Here is a 17,914-nt window from a genome sequence, read left to right on the forward strand (position 1 = left end):
ACAAGTGCATGGTGGTGAAAAATGCACTAACTACTAGAACAGTTTGTGTCACTACTTTTTGCTGCAATGCCAACTTTTTACCCATCATTGCCTTTGGACCATCAGTACAAATGTCAACACAGTGTCAAAGGTAAATAATGTCTTAGTATTTTTATAAAAATTGTCTTTGACCTTGCACAATTTCTGAAAGGGTCTCAGGTACTCTTAGCATTTTATTAAAAAAAATTTTTTTTTAGTAGCTGTTTTATTTTCTGTGGTAACAAACATTTAAGAACCAGATAAAACAAGGGGCCCTTGAGCACCCAAGGGCCAGTACAGGCGGATCATGAGGCCCTCACAGGTAAGTAGCAACTGTGGGAATTCCTGCCCTGGGGAAGGATGGATGCACTATGTAGGAGGAGATGCAAGGTTAGACCTTACCCCATTTTCCCAGGCCAGGCTTAGCAGAAGACGGGGGCCCAAAGTGCTGCATGGTCTGCACAACCAAGGAAAGCTAGTCGAGAAAGTTGATGACAGAGATTCGGAGCAGGCGACTATCTTAAGCTTTCCAGGGAATGGCCAGGATCCTGCCGCTAACTGTGAGATCCTTCCCAACCACCCTTTGGTGGGGCTCGGCATCTGGAGCCAGGGACTCATGGGTGATTTCTGCCTCCAAGGGGGATGGGAAAGTCACGCTAAGGGTGAATATGTGCGGCTGCATTTCTGGTCCCCCGATACAGCATCTCTGCCGGGACTTGGCGCATGCAGTGCCCGTGTGACACAGGGAGCTCTACCAGCTGGAGCTGCCACTATTCCCACGCCCGGGTGTAGCCGTGACCACCCTGGCCATCCCTGCTGTCGGCGCATTGGCTTGCTTCTGTATCCTGGTCCTGCATGTCCTTATCCTTGGCATTTTTTAGACCACACTTTGAGAACTACTGGTCAGTAATAAGAGCCTTGTCAGATTCGAAAGCCAATATGCTATCTCTCAGATATTAGGATTGTATCAGAAGGGCTCAGAAGCCAACTTGAAGAGGCTGCTATTGAAAAAAATTGGACAGTTGGAGCATTAATAACTGCAGCAGATAAAATATGTCAAATATCTTTAAATATGTGAGTTCATATTGATAGATGAAATCAAAATACTTCATTGGTCACCTGTGAAGGCTAAGATATGAACTCATTCTTCTGAAAACTGGCAAATACAAGTAAATTAAAAATCCAGCATTTTTTTGCTTTTATGAATTATACTTCTATATACCAAATGTGGAATGTTTATGAAATTGTCCATAATTCTCTTTATGAAGAAGAAATGGAATGACAGAGTATCACTGTTTAACAACCCTTAATGAAGTGATGAATCTAGGCAATGGTGTTCAATGTCTTATATTATAAAAGATAACCAGATACTACTTGCCTCTGCAATATTAGAAGAAAATCTGTAAAAATTTAAACATATAAACTTATGTTTATCTCTCTAGAAGTTTTTAATTTTAAAATTATGAAATGCTTATGAAAACTAAAATGAGTTATAATATAATGAACACCTGTTTTACTGATCACCCAAGAAATGAAAAATTAAAAATACAACATGGACTATAATCTAGTAACATTTTTCTCTTTCATCCCTGTAGGTCATTCCTATTCTGAATTTCATATTCAATATTTCCATGAATGTATATGTGTGTATATATATGTATGTATGCATTTATATATACACACAATAATATATTGTTTTAAATTTGCATATTTAAAACTTTATGTTAATTATATACTGTACATACTTTTTAGGTTTTTTTATTTCAAGATTTATACATAATGACATTTATTTTAATTTCTGTACTATGTTGGCTAGCGGAAAAATTGGTAAATATTCTGTACACTTATTTTTAAATGGTATGTTTGCTAGTCATTTTTTGTGTTGTTATAAAGAAATACCTGAGGCTGACCAGTTTATAAAGAAAAGAGGTTTAATTGGCTCCTGGTTCTGCAGGCTGTACAAGAAGCACAGCACTGATAAAGCCTCAGAGAGCTTACAATCATAGTGGAAGGTGAAGGGGGTGCTGGTGTGTCACATGGTGATAGCAGGAATGAGAGAGAGAGAGAGAGAGAGAGACAGAGAGAGGAGGTGCCACACTCTTTTAAACAACCGGACCTCATGTGAACTCAGAGTGAGAACTGACTCATTACCATGGGGAAGGTACTAAGCCATTAATGAGCAATCTGTGTCCATGATCCGAACACCTCCCACTAGTCCCCACCTTCAACATTGGGGATTATATTTCAACATGAGATTTGGAGGGGACAAACATTTAAATTATATCTATATATTAGTTATGTTTTCAAATAATAGTCTCAATATATATATTTTTTCAGCCTTTAGTCACCTTTTATGGTAAAGTACCTACAAATTTAAAGCATTGGATTCAATTGTCAATCCAAAAAAAAGTATAGTAAATACAATGTTTTCCATATGTTTTCAGTTTTTTTGTTCATTTTGAAGCATAGTTATGTATTACCTATTCTGTGTTAGCTACTGTTCTAAGTATTGAGTGTATAGAATAAGATATACAAAGTCTTTACCTTTGTGAAACTTACATAATTTCAAATATTGATAAATTGTATAAATACATTTTGCTATTGGAAGTGGAAGGGCTAGTGGAAGTAGGCACTATATTTTGGTTGCAACTTGAAATGAGAAGGAGCCAGCCTAGTGAAAAGCTTGAAGAATAGTCCTCCATATGGAGAGGATGGCAAATATGAAGACTAGGAGGTCAGAGAGAAAACTCGCTGTATTCAAGGAACTGATAAAGGCCACTGTGGCTGAATCCTAGTGAATGCAGGGAATGTTATAAGGAATAGACTGAGAGGTACATGGGCTTGCTGACACAGGGCCTGTTATATTGGGCTGCGAAATGAAACTACGATTTTGCTTGAAGTCTAATGGGAAGCCATTGGTTTATAATTTGTTAGCAACTTGATTACATTTGTGATTACAAATCTACACATGTGATAAAATGGCACAGAACTATACACCTACCAATGTCAGTTTTTCTGGTTTTGCTATTGTCCTATAGTTATGTGAAATGTAACCCTTGGGGAAACTGAGTGAAGGTTATAAAGGACCAGTCTACTGTTTTTGCAACTTCCTATGAATCGCTAATTATTTTAAAATAAAAAGTTAAAAAAATTACTGTGTGGAAATGGATTATTGGGCACCAAGAAGGGAAGCAGTCTAGTCATGAGGCTGTGAGAGATGATGATTGCTTGGATATGGGTAGTAATAGTAGATATGGAGAGAAGTGAATGGATTTGAGGTATTTTAGAGAGAGCCTTTATTGGGTTGCAGTGTGGAAAGGGGAGTCTAGATTTTTATCTTGAGCAACTGAATTCATGTGGATTGGAGGTTAAGACTGGAAGAGGAATAGGTTGAGAGGAGGAACAGGAGTTTTATATTGGGCTTGTGAGGTTGGTGAAGCTATCAGAGGTTGAGGCTGCGGCCAAGCAGCATGCAGATTATAATTACAGCTGTGGGATTAGATAAGATCACTCAAGGGAAAAGTGTAGTGAGTGAAGAGAAGCAGGCTAGGACAGAGCTGCTGGGGGAGATGTCAGTATCTAGAGGTGTGTCAGAGGGGATCTCAAGGGCAAGAGGAGGAAAATCAGGCCTGTATAGAGTCATTGAATCACAAGAAAGTGTTCGAAGAAAAGAGGAGATGACTGGTTTGTATGGTGCAGAGATGTGAATATGTTGGGGATAGAAGTGACCACAGGAGGCTTTTAGGAGATCGCAGAGTTCAGATGGCAGCCTGGTGGTTTGAAAAGTAAACAGTATGTGGGGAAATGGTGAGAGCAGTACATACTTCTCTTTGGAGGAGTATCAGAGAAACAGCTGGTAGGAGCTCCTAGATCATACTTGTGTGCCTACAAGTCTGCTTAGTTGAAGGGGAGAGATAGATGAGGGATCAGAGAAAGTATAATTGAAAGAGAAAGCAAGTACTTTGAGAATTAAAGGGACTGGGAGCAAGTGTACCAGTGGATTGTTCTTTGAATCTCTACGTACCAGCCAAAGAGAGCCCGTTAAAAGTGAGAACATGTAACTCTTCTGCTAAAAAATTTCCCATCTCACCCATTGTAAAAGCCAAAGTCCTTAAAATTGCCTACAAAACTCTAACTATTCTGCTATTTTTCTCTGTTCTCTCTCATGCCCACCCCAACTCTGACCTCTTTCCTCACTACTATCTCCTCCAGCCACACTGGCCACCTCATTGTTCATAGAATATGGCAGGTTTGCTCCTGCCCAGGGATCTTGGAGTTTGCGCCTCCGTTTTTCTGGACAGCTTTTTGCCAGTATCTGCACGGCTTACTGTCTTTCTTCTTTCTTTCAGGCCTGTTCTTTTTTTTTTTTTTTTTTTTCTTTTTTTGAGACAGTCTCACTCTATTGCCAGGCTGGAGTACAGAGGCGTGATCTTGGCTCAATGCAACCTCTGACACCTGGGTTCAAGCAGTTCTCTTGCCTCAGCCTCCCAAGTACCTGGTATTACAGGTGTGCGCCACCATGTCCCACTAATTTTTGTATTTTTAGTAGAGACAGCGTTTCACCATGTTAGCTAAGATGGTCTCAATCTCCTGACCTTGTGATCTACCCGCTTTGGCCTCCCAAAGTGCTGGGATTACAGGTGTGAGCCACTGTGCCTGGCTCAGGCCTGTTCTTAAATGATACTTTCTCAGTGAGGTCTTCTCCGACCACTCTCCCCCACACTTTTTATTCCCCCAGTGTGCTTTTTCTCCATAGTACTTCCATTACCTGACATATAAAATGTACATATTTACTTATTGACATATTTCTCAGCATAAGAATGTACACTCTATGCGGGGCAGGAATTTTTGCTTGTTTTGTTCATACTATATTGGCAACACCTAGAATAGTACCGTATGTACAAATATTTGTATGATAAATAGGAACAGGGAAGAAAAGTGGAGGATAGGTAAGCTTAAGGATCTGATGATAGGAAGATGAGTGTATTCTTGCTAGATTTATACCAGTTATGAAGCAGGACACTAACTGAGAATGCAGTGGGATGGGAGGAAGGATTATTAGAGTTTTGAGGAGAGCAGAGTTAAGTGTAAAAAGCCTTTGAGAATGAAAAGGTGAACTTTGAGGGTGTGATGTAAGATTACTGAACAGGGATATTTGTGATTTGCAGTTTTCTGAAATAGAATGTGTTTCTCACTTAAGTCAGTAGAATTTTAATAATATTAAGCTGTAGAACAGAGTAAGGAAGTGTGATGTGTAAATGCTTACTGTTTTTAAAAGAGTAGAATTGTTTTTAAACAGTGATCTTTATAGTATTGAATATTCACAATTGATTTAGAATGAGCCCTAACATCCTGTATTCTCTTTAGCCTTACCAATAATTCTAGGATTGTGGGACTCCTGGCTCAGCTGGAGAAGATCAATGCTGAATCTTCAGAATCAGACACTGCCCGATATGTTACATCAAAAATTCTTCATCTGGTTCAGAGTCAGGGTAAGCATTGATCTCTTCTTTTGTTTTTGAAATGCTTTTTTAATTCTTTAAAAGTGGATGCTAAAAATGTCCAAACTTCTAATGAATGGATGATTTTCCTTAAAAATTGAACTTTTAGGCCAGGCGCAGTGGCTCATGCCTGTAATCCCAGCACTTTGGAAGGCCGAGGCAGGCAGATCACAAGGTCAGGAGTTCATGACCAGCCTGGCCAATATGGTGAAACCCCGTCTCTGCTAAAAAATATAAAAATTAGCTGCGCATGGTGGTGCGCGCCGGTATCCCAGCTACTCAGGAGGCTGAGGCAGGAGAATCGCTGGAACCTGGGAGGTGGAGGTTGCAGTAAGCCAAGATCGCACCGCTGCACTCCAGCCTGCACAACAGAGCGATCCTCTGTCACAAACAAACAAATAAACAAACAAACAAACGGAACTTTCTCAAATTGATTCAAGAGTAGAAAACTGAATAACTCTGGAGGAACTTGATCTTCAAAGCGTTGTTTCTAATAATGATTACAATTTTACTTATATATGATTGCCCCTCCCCACCCCCCTATTTACAAATAGCACCTAATTCCAGTGCTACTTGATGTAGATTTTTGGCAAAAAGAAATCAAGTGGCATAGAATATTGGTTGTTATATGGTCCCTACTTTGAAATTCAAGCTCTACCATTCAGTGGTTGGGTACCTTAGGGAAGTTATTGAATTTCTAGGATGTATAATATATAATAGCCGTACCACCTTGGAACTAGATTTACATGAGAAGTAGATTTACACGAGAAACATGTAAAAAGAATGTTTAAAATGCTCTATAAATGTCATCTATAGTTAGACATTATTTTTATATTTTATGAAGGTAGTAGTACTAATCTGATACCAAAACCCTGACGGAGTACACGAATAGTATTGACTTTGTACTTAGGAACATAACGTGACAAGGCTCAAATAAAACAGTGAATTAAGTCTATACATGGAAATATGAATATCATTGTTAAAGAATACATTTCAGGAATGGAAAATGGTTTAATATCAGGATATGTATCAATATAGCATTATCTGAATAGGTCGAATAAAATCCATGCAATTATCTTAATAGATAGTAAAAAGGACTTTGATAAGACTAAAAACTGCATGATTTAAATCACACACACACACACACACACACACACACACTCTCTCTCTCTCTCTCTCTCTCTCTCACATTCTCTCTCTCTCTCTCTTTGAATAAGAGAAAACCAGCAGCTACTTTAATATTTAACTGCACATAAAAGGTATTTGTTAGAATTAAGGTTCAATAATTATAATCCTTATTTAATTTTTGAAAATTTCATTATTCTGGAGGCTTAGGTTATTCAAATAAGATGTTTGGCAGGCATTTACTGTTTCTAGAGCTAAGTATCTATTAACCCTTCTTCTTGGTCATAGACCCTTATATTTATTTTGATAACTTTCTCCCATGTAGCCCATGCATTTGGAGGGTAGTTGACACCACTCCATTGTTTCTTGCATAATTTAAAAATACCTGTACCTTTTAATTAAGAAAGCCACTATATTGGATTCCAGGCTCTGGACATATTGTACTTATCAACTAAGGAACAAGGACGTTCATTGTATCAGTGCAAAATTAAATATGCCAGGTATATTTACTGCATTGTCATATGAAATACTTCCTCCTCAAATAAACACCCAATAAAAACAAAAGAAAATGAATCCTTCAAACCTATAGATAAACACTTTTGTCCATTGCTCCTACCACTGTAGACTCTTCTTTGTGTCACAACCTGGAAGCCCCTACTCCAGCATTACCACTGAAAATACTCCTAACTATACCACTATCAGAGACTGACCTTCTCCCCACTTTTCAGCCACCACTGGTGTCTAACTCCTGAATACTGTCCCATGGTGTGTGTAATATACTGGTAATACACTTTTTATAGTGCCTGGGATTAGCTAACCATGACAGTATAAGTTGTTAGTGAAAGATTGTCCCATCCTTTATAGGATAATCCAGTTAGCTACCCATTTGGGAGAGAAAGTTTGGAATTTATAGTTGAAAGAAGAAATGCAAACAACCAAGAAATGTACACAAATTTTCTTTACTTCCTTACAGTTCAGAAACTGTTAATGAAAACAAAGATATCTTCACTAGTTAGATTGACAGAAGAATGACAATGTCTGGTACTGTTGAAGGCATGGGGAGAGGATTCTCTCATACACTGTTGGAGGTGCAGTAATTATTACAAACTTGGAGAAAATAATCTGGCAATGTGTAGTAAAACAAATTGCACCTGGTATTTGACTCAGCATTTTTACTTTAATTTACATATGTATATATATATTGTTGGAGACAGAGTCTCACTCTGTTGCCTGGGCTGGAGTGCAGTGGCACGATCTTGGCTCACTCTAACCTCCATCTGCCAGGTTCAAGTGATTCTCCTGTCTCAGCCCGCCGAGTCGCTGGGATTGCAGGTGTGCACTACAACACCCAGCTAATTTTTTATATTTTTAGTAGAGACAGAGTTTCACCATGCTGGTCAGGCTGGTTTCGAACTCTTGACCTTAGGTGATCCACCTGCCTCAGCCTCCCAAAGTGCTGGGATTACAGGTGTGAGCCACTGTGCCTGGCCCAGAAATATATTTTAACTGAAATAAAAATGCTAGTAAGAGAGAGTATAGGGCATTATTTGTAATATTAAAGATCAAGAAACAACCTAAATATCTATCATTGAGAGAATGTGAGTAATTTTTGATATAGCCAAACTGGAAATTTATAGCCATATTATGCAGCTATTATGAATAATACATTATTTATGATGGGGACTCTTGTAATCCCCACAACCAGGCTCACCCCAAACCAATTAAATCTTACTGTTAAAACTTGCCAGATGGTTCCGAAATTGAGAGCTACTGCTCTAGAGCAGGGAATGGCTAGCGTTTCCTGGGAAGGGCCATATAGACATATTTTAGGCTTTGTGGGCCATACAGTCTCTGCCCTGTAGCACAAGAACAGTTATAGATGATACATAAAGAAGCAGGCATGGCTGAGTTCCAAGAAAGTTTATTATAGACACTGAAAAAAAACAGTGTAGTTGAAACATACAGTTCATATGTGGAAATATATGAACTGTCTTAGAGGCTTAAATTTAGTATATTACATACAGCAAGTTTCTTTAGTTCATATGACTGTAAATGTGTGTAGTCTCATTTTTGTATAAAATATGTATAGTCATTTTTGTGCAAAATAAACCATTATATTTCCATGAACCAGGCCAAAAAATAAAATAAAAGGAAGGATATATACCTAATTGTTGGTAGTAGCTATATTGATGGGATAGGAATGGAGAAGAATAAGGTAAGCTCCTAATTTTATTTTAGATACTTTTAAATTGTTGTAACAAGCATATACCACTTATACATTTAAATGATATTAAAAAACAAAAACCAACCCCTGCAGCACACCTTGTTCACACAATTAACTTATAAATTTCCATAATTTGCTTCTCATTAACTACGTATGTACAGTGAACATGGTTATTTCTTGCAATTTCCCCTTAGTTTTTTTTCCTAGATACATTTATATTATCTGTTTTCATGCAAATTGCTAATTTGTTGGCCCGTGGTCATTGCTAATCTTTCTTTATAATGCTTTTAGTTTCTATAGAGTAGGGAGTGATGTTCTGTCTTTCATTCCTGATTTTGATTGTGTCCTCTCTTTTTTCATGGTGTGTCAGCTCATTAGTTCTCAACCTTGAGTGATTGTGTTTGCCCCACTTTTTCCCCAAGGGACATTGGCAATGTTTGGTGACATTTTTAGTTGTACATTTTTTTTTTTTAGGGGGGCTTACTGGAATCTGTTAGATAGAAGCTGGATATGTTGCTGAACATTGCATAATATATAGATCAGCCCCTAACAAGAAAGAATTATCTGTCCCAAAATGTCAACAGTGCTGAGGTTAAGAAACCCTAGCCTAGCAAAAAGTTTGTTAATTTTGTTGTTCTTTTTAAAGAACCAATTTCTGGTTTAATTGGTTTTCTCTGTTTTGTTTCATTGATCTTGTTTTATTTATTGCTTTCTTCCTTCTGCTTGTTTTGAGTTTAATTGCTTGTTTTGAGTTTAATTTTATTTGGAGATGGAATTTCACTCTTGTTGCTCAGACTGGAGTGCAATGGCAAGATCTCTGCTCACTGCAACCTCCGTCTCGCGGGTTCAAGCCATTCTCCTACTTCAGCCTCCGAGTAGCTGGGATTAAGGGTGCTTGCTATGATACCCAGCTAATTTTTTTGTATTTTTAGTAGAGACAGGGTTTCACCATGTTGGCCAGGCTGGTCTCGAATTCCTGACCTCAGAAAATTCACCCATCTCGGCCTCCTAAAGATTGGGATTACAGGCATGAGTCACCATGCCTGGCTGCCATTTTCTTATAGTGGAAGCCTAGATTATTTATTTGAGACCATTATGTCTACTAGAGGCATTCAAAGCCATATATTTCCTTGTAAACATTGCTTTAACTACGTTCTACATATTTTGATATGTTGTATTTTTGTTTTAATTCAGTTGACAGTATGTTCTAATTTTCTTTGTGATTTTTTTTCTTTGACCCATAGGATTTTTAGAAGTGTGTTGTTTAATTTCTCAATATTTCAGGATTTCCTAAATTTCCTTCTGTTGATTTCTAATTTCTGTTGTGGCTGGAGAATATACTTTGAATGATTTCAATCCTTGGAATTTCTTGAGACTTGTTTTATGACTTAGTTTATGGTTTCTCCTGAAAAATGTTCCATGTGTACATGAAAAGAATGTATTTGGCTGTTGTTGGCTGAAATGTTCTATACATATCAATTATGTCAGGTTAGTTGATAATATTGTTCAGATCTCCTATAGACTGTTGATTTTCTATCCAAAGTCTCTGTTAATTATTAAGAGTTAGATATTAAAATCTTTATTATCATTAAAATTTATCTTTTTAATTTTGGCAGGTTTTTGTTCATGTATTTTGAGGCCCTGTTGTTAGCTGTGTATACATTTATAGTTGTTTCATTTTCCTGATAGATTGACTCCTCCATCATTATGAAATATCGCTTTTTGTCTCATAATAGTTCTAGACTTAAAGTTCATTTTGTCTGATGACGGTATCGCCATTCTAGCTGCCTAAAGATTGCTCATTGCATATCATACCTTTTTTCATATCTTTTACTTTGAACCTGTTTGTACCTTTGAATCTAAGTGTGTTTCTTGAAGATAACATATTGTTGGATCTTGCTTCTTATCTAGTCTGAGTGTTTTAGTGCTTCCAATTTAATGTGTTTATTAATATGATTGGATTTACATCTGCCATTTTGCTATTCGTTTTCTTTGTTTCATGTCTTTTACATTCTCCTCATTCTTTCACTGCTTTTGTGTTATCTATTGACTTTTTTAACTTTAAGACATTTTAGTTCTTAGTGGTTCCTGTAGAGATTAAAATGTGCATCTTATTACAGTGTACTGCAGTGTACTTAATTCCAGTCAATATCAAAACTTCCCATATAGCTTCATTTTCTTCTCACTCCTTATGCTGTTATTGATTTACATGTTATGTTTATACATATTAGAATACAATACAATGTTATAATTATTGCTTAAATAATCTTTTTTTTTTCTGAGATGGAGTCTTGCTCTGTCTCCCAGACTGGAGTGCAGTGGTGCAATCTCAGCTCATGGAAACCTCCACCTCTCGATTTCAAGCAATTCTCCTGCCTCAGCCATCCTGAGTAGCTGGAATTACAGGCGCCTGCCATGGCACCCAGTTAATTTTTGTATTTTTTAGCAGAGATAGGGTTTTGCCATGTTGGCCAGGTTGGTTTCAAACTCCTGACTTCACGTGTGCCACCTGCCTCGGCTTCCCAAAGTGCTGGGATTACAGGCGTGAGCCACCACACCTAGCCTGCTTATACAATCTTACGCTTTATAAAAAAAATTCTGAATGAAGAGCAGGATTAAGAACCAACAGATTGGTAGTTAAAGTAACAGGGGTGGAATTAAATTTTCTTAGGAATTGTAGAGTGAGAAAGCTGAGGTTTGTGTCCTGGGAACTGTGCACATTTAGATGGGTCTATAAGAGGGTCTTATGAAGATAATCAAGTGCATCCACATTTATGATTTTTATGTCTTCCTGATGATTTATCCCATTATCATTATGGAAAGTATCTCTTTATGTCTGGCAATTTTGTCTGAAGTTTATTTTGTCTGATACTATACTAATATATCTATACATTAGTATAATATATATATATTAGTGTATATATATTAATATATATATTAGTATGTATAATTAATATATATATTAGTATAATATATATACATATATTAGTATAACCCTTCAAACTTTCTTATGGTTGTTGTTTGCATGATATAGTTTTTTTTCATTCTTAGACTCCCAACCTTTTTGCGTCATTGAATCCAAAGTGTGATTTCTGTAGACAGCATATAGTTGGATTTTTATTTTAAACACTTAACCAGTTTGACAGTCTGAGCATTTAATTTGAGCATTTGGTCTGTTAACATTTAATGTAGTTGTTGATTAGTTTTAGGTCTACAATTTTATTTTCTGCTTGTCCTTTATGTTTTTTATTCCTTTTCTTCCTGACCTACCCTATTTTGGATTATTTGAACTTTTTTTTTAGAATTCCATTTTAATTTACCTATTGGCTTTTTAGTTATACCTCTTTTCATTTTTAAGAAGTCATTTCTTTGAAGATTGCACTAAATGTCATTAAAATTTCATGGTTCGCTTAGAATTATTGTTACTTCATATAAATGTAGAACCTTGAACTTTTTCTTTCTTCAGCTGAAATTGTCATAATGTATCCACATCTATATACATTATAAGACTATTTTTGCTTTGTCCAGTCATGCATGTTCTAAATATATTAAGAAGAAAAAAAGGTGGTTTATACATTTGCAGAAATATTTTTTGTTTCTGAAGCTCTTTATTCTTTTCTAATGATGTGAGTTTGATCTAGTGCCATTCTCTTTAGCCTAGAGAATTTTGTCATTTCTAGTAGTTCAGATTGGCTGTGGAGGATTTTTTTTTTTTTTTTTTTTTAAATCTGACAGTGAACTGGGTTCACCATTTTTGAAGGATATTTTTACTTGATATAGAATTCTGGGTTGACAGTTTCATTATCGTCATCATCTTTTAGCACTTTAGAGTGTGCTTAAAATTGTGTTTCCACCATTTTATGGCCTTCATAATTTCAAATGAGAACTCTGTTGTCATTTGTTTTTTATGTTTTTTTTTTTTTTTTTTTTTTTTTTTGAGACGGAGTTTCGCTCTTGTTACCCAGGCTGGAGTGCAATGGCACGATCTCGGCTCACCGCAGCCTCCGCCTCCTGGGTTCAAGCAATTCTCCTGACTCAGCCTCCTGAGTAGCTGGGATTACAGGCACACGCCACCATGCCCAGCTAATTTTTTGTATTTTTAGTAGAGACGGGGTTTCACCGTGTTGACCAGGATGGTCTCGATCTTTTGACCTCATGATCCACCCGCCTCGGCCTCCCAAAGTGCTGGGATTACAGGCGTGAGCCACCGCACCCGGCCCTCTGTTGTCATTTGAATCTTTGTTTTCCTGAATGTTGTGTGTGATTTTTTCTAGCTGATTTCAGGATTTTTTGTTGTTGTTGTTTTGCTTTTCAAGTTGACTGGCTATAATTTTCTTCATAGTTATCTTGCTTGGAATTCACTGAGATTCTTGAATCTGTAAATTTATATCTTTAGTCAAATTTGGGACATTTTTCATTGTTCAAATTTTTTTTCTCCCTTATTTTCTCTATTTGTCTTGTGGAAGTATAATTATACATATATTAGATTTTTGATGTTTTTTCAGCAATTGTTGAATTAAGTTTATCTTTTAAGCTTAATTCTCTGTTATTTGGATAGGATAATTTCTGTTGTTCTATTATTCTATTGTTCTAAATTACCAGGTAGCCTGGAAGAATGCACAGGAAAGAGGCAGTTTCATTCTTCCAGGCTATCTGGTAATTTATTACAGATGTTTTTTTTTTTTTTTTATTCTCAAATGTCCACTTGGTTCATTTGCTTTTGTAGTTTTTATTTCTCTGCTGTGTTAGAAATCTTTTCATTCATTGTGAATTTCTTTACTTTAATGTCATTTTATTATAATAGCTGCTTTAAAGTTCTTATCTATAAATCTAACATTCAGATAATTGAAGCAGTTAAAGAAAGAATATAGCATTATAAGAACTGTGAAGGATTATATTTAAAGAAGCCAAAGGAAGATGCAGTAGTCAACAGTGTTAAGTGTTAGGAAGGTTAATTAAAGATCTTTTTGATTGGATTATTAAGAAATTATTGATCACAACAAAAGCACTTTCAAGTGGTAGAATTAGAAGATTGTAGTATCTTATAATGTGAATGGCAAATGAAATAATTACAGGGAATACAGAGTACTTGTTTGAGGTGCTTACTGAGAAAGAAAGGAAAGAGGGAAGTAGAAGGGGAGGCAGGGTAAAATAAGATTTGGTAAGTATGTGGAATAGTAAAAACTGTATTTATTGGTTGAGGGGGAACAGCCAATATGTTGGTAGACGTTGAAGATAAAGATTCATAAGAAGGTAGAAAGTTGAGGTCAGAGGATTAAGACCATCCTCGCTAACATGGTGAAAACCCGTCTCTACTAAAACTACAAAAAATTAGCTGGGTGTGGTGGCACATGCCTGTAGTCTCAGCTACTCGGGAGACTGAGACAGGAGAATCGTTTGAACCCAGGAGATGGAGGTTGCAGTGAGCTGAGATCATGCCTCTACACTCCAGCCTGGGCAACAGAGCAAGACTCCATCTCAAAAAAAAAAAAAAAGTAGAAAGGATGGAATTCAGAACATAGAAGAAAGGACATTTCTTCCCAACCTCCACTTCTTTGCTTCTCTTTGCCATTTACTGGGAGAAGGAGTTGCAAGATTTTCAAGGATTTCAGTACAGGACCATGTAGAGTTTGACTGTTATTAGTAAAATGTTATCTTTGTTAACTGATTACTTTACTTCATTTTAATGAGGAAAAATGTAGGTTCTGAGAAGTCCATAGAATGAGAGGAAAGATTGAGAGTTACTATAAATGTTGGAATAGCTATGGGCTATGACGGGGCGGATGGTGATGGATGTGAACTAAGGTAAGTGAAAGGATTAGTTTTGTGTTCCCAAATGAGGTTGGAATTCGTTAGTTTTATGGTACTAACTGTCTTAAATTGGGAGAAGAAATTCTTGTGATGTTATTTTTACCCTGATGTAGGAGTAGGGAACTCAGCTTTTTGGAATTCACTTCTGTATTAGGGTTTGTGGTGGCAAAGTTGGTGGGTGCGGGTGTACTTGGAATCTAAGCTAAGTATGGAGGGGACTGACACCGTGGGAAAACAGTGCTACCTTGCACTGGATAAGAAGTTTCATTCAACAAAGGTGACAGTGAGGTTTATATAGTCTTTATAAAGGAAAGAGGAATAGAAATGTTAGGCGGTTATGGTCCATAAGTGGAAGATTAGAGGTTAAGATATCGGAGGCAGAGAAGTTTGAGGTCTATACTATATCCTTTCTGTGGTACATTTTTCCCTCTCTTTACTTACTCCTGATTTAAAGTAACTTAATTTTCAAGTGATGTCAGACTCATGAAATTGAACAGGATTTGCTCAGAGCAAAAGTATGATGTTCTAAAGGCTTAGCCTGAGTTTGTTTTCCTCCCATCTGTATTGATATTTTCCTTTAATCAGGCCTCACTGCTTGTTGTTCTGCTCTTAAATTCCCTTGACTGTCTCCACATGGAACATAGACTTTGGTATCAGTCCTTTGAATTTCATTGTGCAATATGTACTGTATTGAGAGTGGCTTGTATTCTATTTTTTAAATCTCAAAATGTGAAATAAATGGCACTGTCATTAAAAGAATTTCTGGCATTAGTATTCAGGTTTGACGTGCTAAAAGAATGATTCCTATGACTCTTGTAGAAGTACATTAAATGCTGGAAGACTGTAAGTTTTGACTTCAGAAACACGTGGATCATCTGGTCTTTTCACTTATTTGCTCAGCGACTTGTTCTTCTTTCTGAACTTAAATTTTTAGATCTGGAAAAGAGTAGTTTTTTCCCCCAGAGGGTTAAAGTGACTTATAAATGAGATAACACAGGTAAAGCACATAGAATCATAAATATTAGTTCTTTTTCTAAATGTTGGCCTAGGATGTACTTTTATTCTCCTGTTAATCAAAGGAGAAGAATTGTGAAGAAGCTCTAGAAACCTTCACCTAATAGAAATAATTTATGCTATTTTTTTTTAACTGAGCCTAAGGAGAGGAAAAGGATCATTTGGGTGATCTGGTCTCCAGATTGTTTCAGAAGTAGCTTTTCCTTTGTTTTGATTATTTTTGTGTGACACAGAATTTTAAAATAATATTAATGGAATGAAAACATAGGAACATGGTAGTAGGTTTTTGTTTTCACTCATTTTGATGAATAGTTTTCTAGTTCTACTCATGAAGATGAGGTAAGACTTCTACCTTACCCCCAGTTCTGGCACCTGTACTATATTACTGATTTTAAGATTTTAAATGGATGAATAGGGAATCACCTAGTTCATGACTGATGTGATGAAATGTGAAGAAGGTCATGTTAACTGAAATCTCAAAGTCTTCATAGGGTAGAATTAGCAATATCACAGGGAAGAACACCTACGAACCAAATCAGAGTGTTTACTGGACCAGTGGAGACTAGTTGAATCCATATTAGCTATATGCATCAAAACTATGCATACTTTTAAACATTTATGCTTTAGAAAAAAATTGTTTTCTACTTTTCAGAAAAAACGAGGAGAGAAATGACAGCCAAAGGTTCTACAGGAATGGAAATTCTGCTGTCAACATTAGAAGTAAGTCAGTGACATGCTTTTATTATGTAACTAATACCAAGCAATACTGAAGAAGAAAAAGCCTATATGTGTGTATAAATACACACATACACACATACACATACATGTATATATACGTAACAATTTTTATTTTAGAGATAAAGCCAGTGAATGGAAATTCGTTTTATGTTTTTTAAAATACTATTTGGAATGGTAGTATATATATTCTAATATGTATTAGGTGACTATTGAAGTATATTTCCCTTATATGATTATAATGATAACTGTAAATTATAATCCTAACATGCCATTCTAGTTGGTAACAGAAAATAAAGCATTAGCTGGAAATAAATCTTCAGCTTAAAATAAATGGTTGAAGATGATCATTTATTGTTTCAGCTGATATACATTTGTGATTTTACTACACATATTGGTTAACTATATTATATTGATGATAGCTGAATTTTTATGCCAGTATAAAAGTTTGGGTGGACTAACAGGATGTATTCAGAATCAGGATTCTGTATTTTGTTCAGTTGCAATGTTAAGAACAAGAAATGAGTTCATGTTCTTCAATAGGAAGTCTTAGCATCATAAAGATGTCATTTCTCCCTAGATTGATCTGTTACTTTAGAGTCTCAATAAAAGTTACCAACAGTTTTGTTTTTAAAGTCCAAATGGGGAGATATAATCAGCAAAATATAAAACACATTTCTGAGAAAGAAGATACATGAGAAGGGACCATCCACACTAAATATCAAAGAACATTAGAAATCTTCAGTAATTAAAATAGTCTGGAAATTATGCATGAGTAGAAGATAGACTACTACTATAGTATAACAATAGAAAATCCAAAAATAAAATGCATATGGGAATTTAGTACTATTTAATAAAGGTAGCATTTCCGATCAATGAGAAATAGAGTGATTGGAAGCTATCTGGAGAAGTGTAACATTGAATCCTGACTTCCTGCATCTCATACCCAGATAAATTGCATACAAAGCAAAGATTTAAGCATGGAAAATATATTAGAGAAAGAGAAATTTAAAAATAATCTTATAACAAAGAAGGCTTGTTAAGTATGAGAAAATAGAAACTATAAAAGATTGATAGAGTCAACTATATTAACAAAAGGATGTGGAGAAAAACACCATGGATACTTGGAAAACTGAGGAAAAGTATTTTGTCTTATATAATTTATTTGACATGTGAAGAACTTCTTCAGTTAGGAAGGAAAAAAAATAACCTCAAAAACCATGGGAAGGCTATGGGCAGTTCTCAGAAAAAGAAACACAGATGTCACTTGAGATTGAGCATTACTCTTAATAAGATAAATAAAACCGAAGTACATTGTTTAAGCATTTTCACTTATTAGATCGGTTGTCCAAACTTGGAGAAATAGTTACTCTTCTGCATTTGTGGATGGGAATGTAAATTATTTCATAGAGAGTAATTTGGTAATATCTATTAAAGGCCCATATTGTTTGACCTTGAAATTAAAGGAATTTACCTTACTTATACA

The 17,914-nt window shown here is 35.9% G+C and overlaps 1 protein-coding gene and 1 pseudogene across 5 annotated transcripts in view; one reads left to right on the plus strand and one right to left on the minus strand.

Annotated features, from left to right (window-relative positions):
- AGTPBP1 (ATP/GTP binding carboxypeptidase 1) overlaps positions 1-17,914 on the plus strand; it is a 183,444-nt gene that overhangs the window by 38,372 nt on the left and 127,158 nt on the right. For 4 of the 5 annotated variants that reach the window (XM_021671912.2, XM_064361611.1, XM_021671910.2 and 1 more), the window contains exons 3-4: positions 5,386-5,510; positions 16,346-16,413. In XM_021671912.2, coding sequence (XP_021527587.2) covers positions 5,386-5,510; positions 16,346-16,413 — 193 coding nt within the window. Of the gene's footprint in view, positions 1-5,385; positions 5,511-16,345; positions 16,414-17,914 lie in introns of those variants that run through there. The other variant, XM_064361612.1, reaches the window with a different exon arrangement.
- On the minus strand, positions 410-875 carry LOC105724972 (EKC/KEOPS complex subunit LAGE3-like; annotated as a pseudogene).

This window comes from Aotus nancymaae, unplaced genomic scaffold (assembly GCF_030222135.1).
Source record: "Aotus nancymaae isolate 86718 unplaced genomic scaffold, 86718_ANA_hifiasm-v0.15.2.pri h1tg000041l, whole genome shotgun sequence".
Classification (NCBI taxonomy): Eukaryota; Metazoa; Chordata; class Mammalia; order Primates; family Aotidae; genus Aotus; species Aotus nancymaae.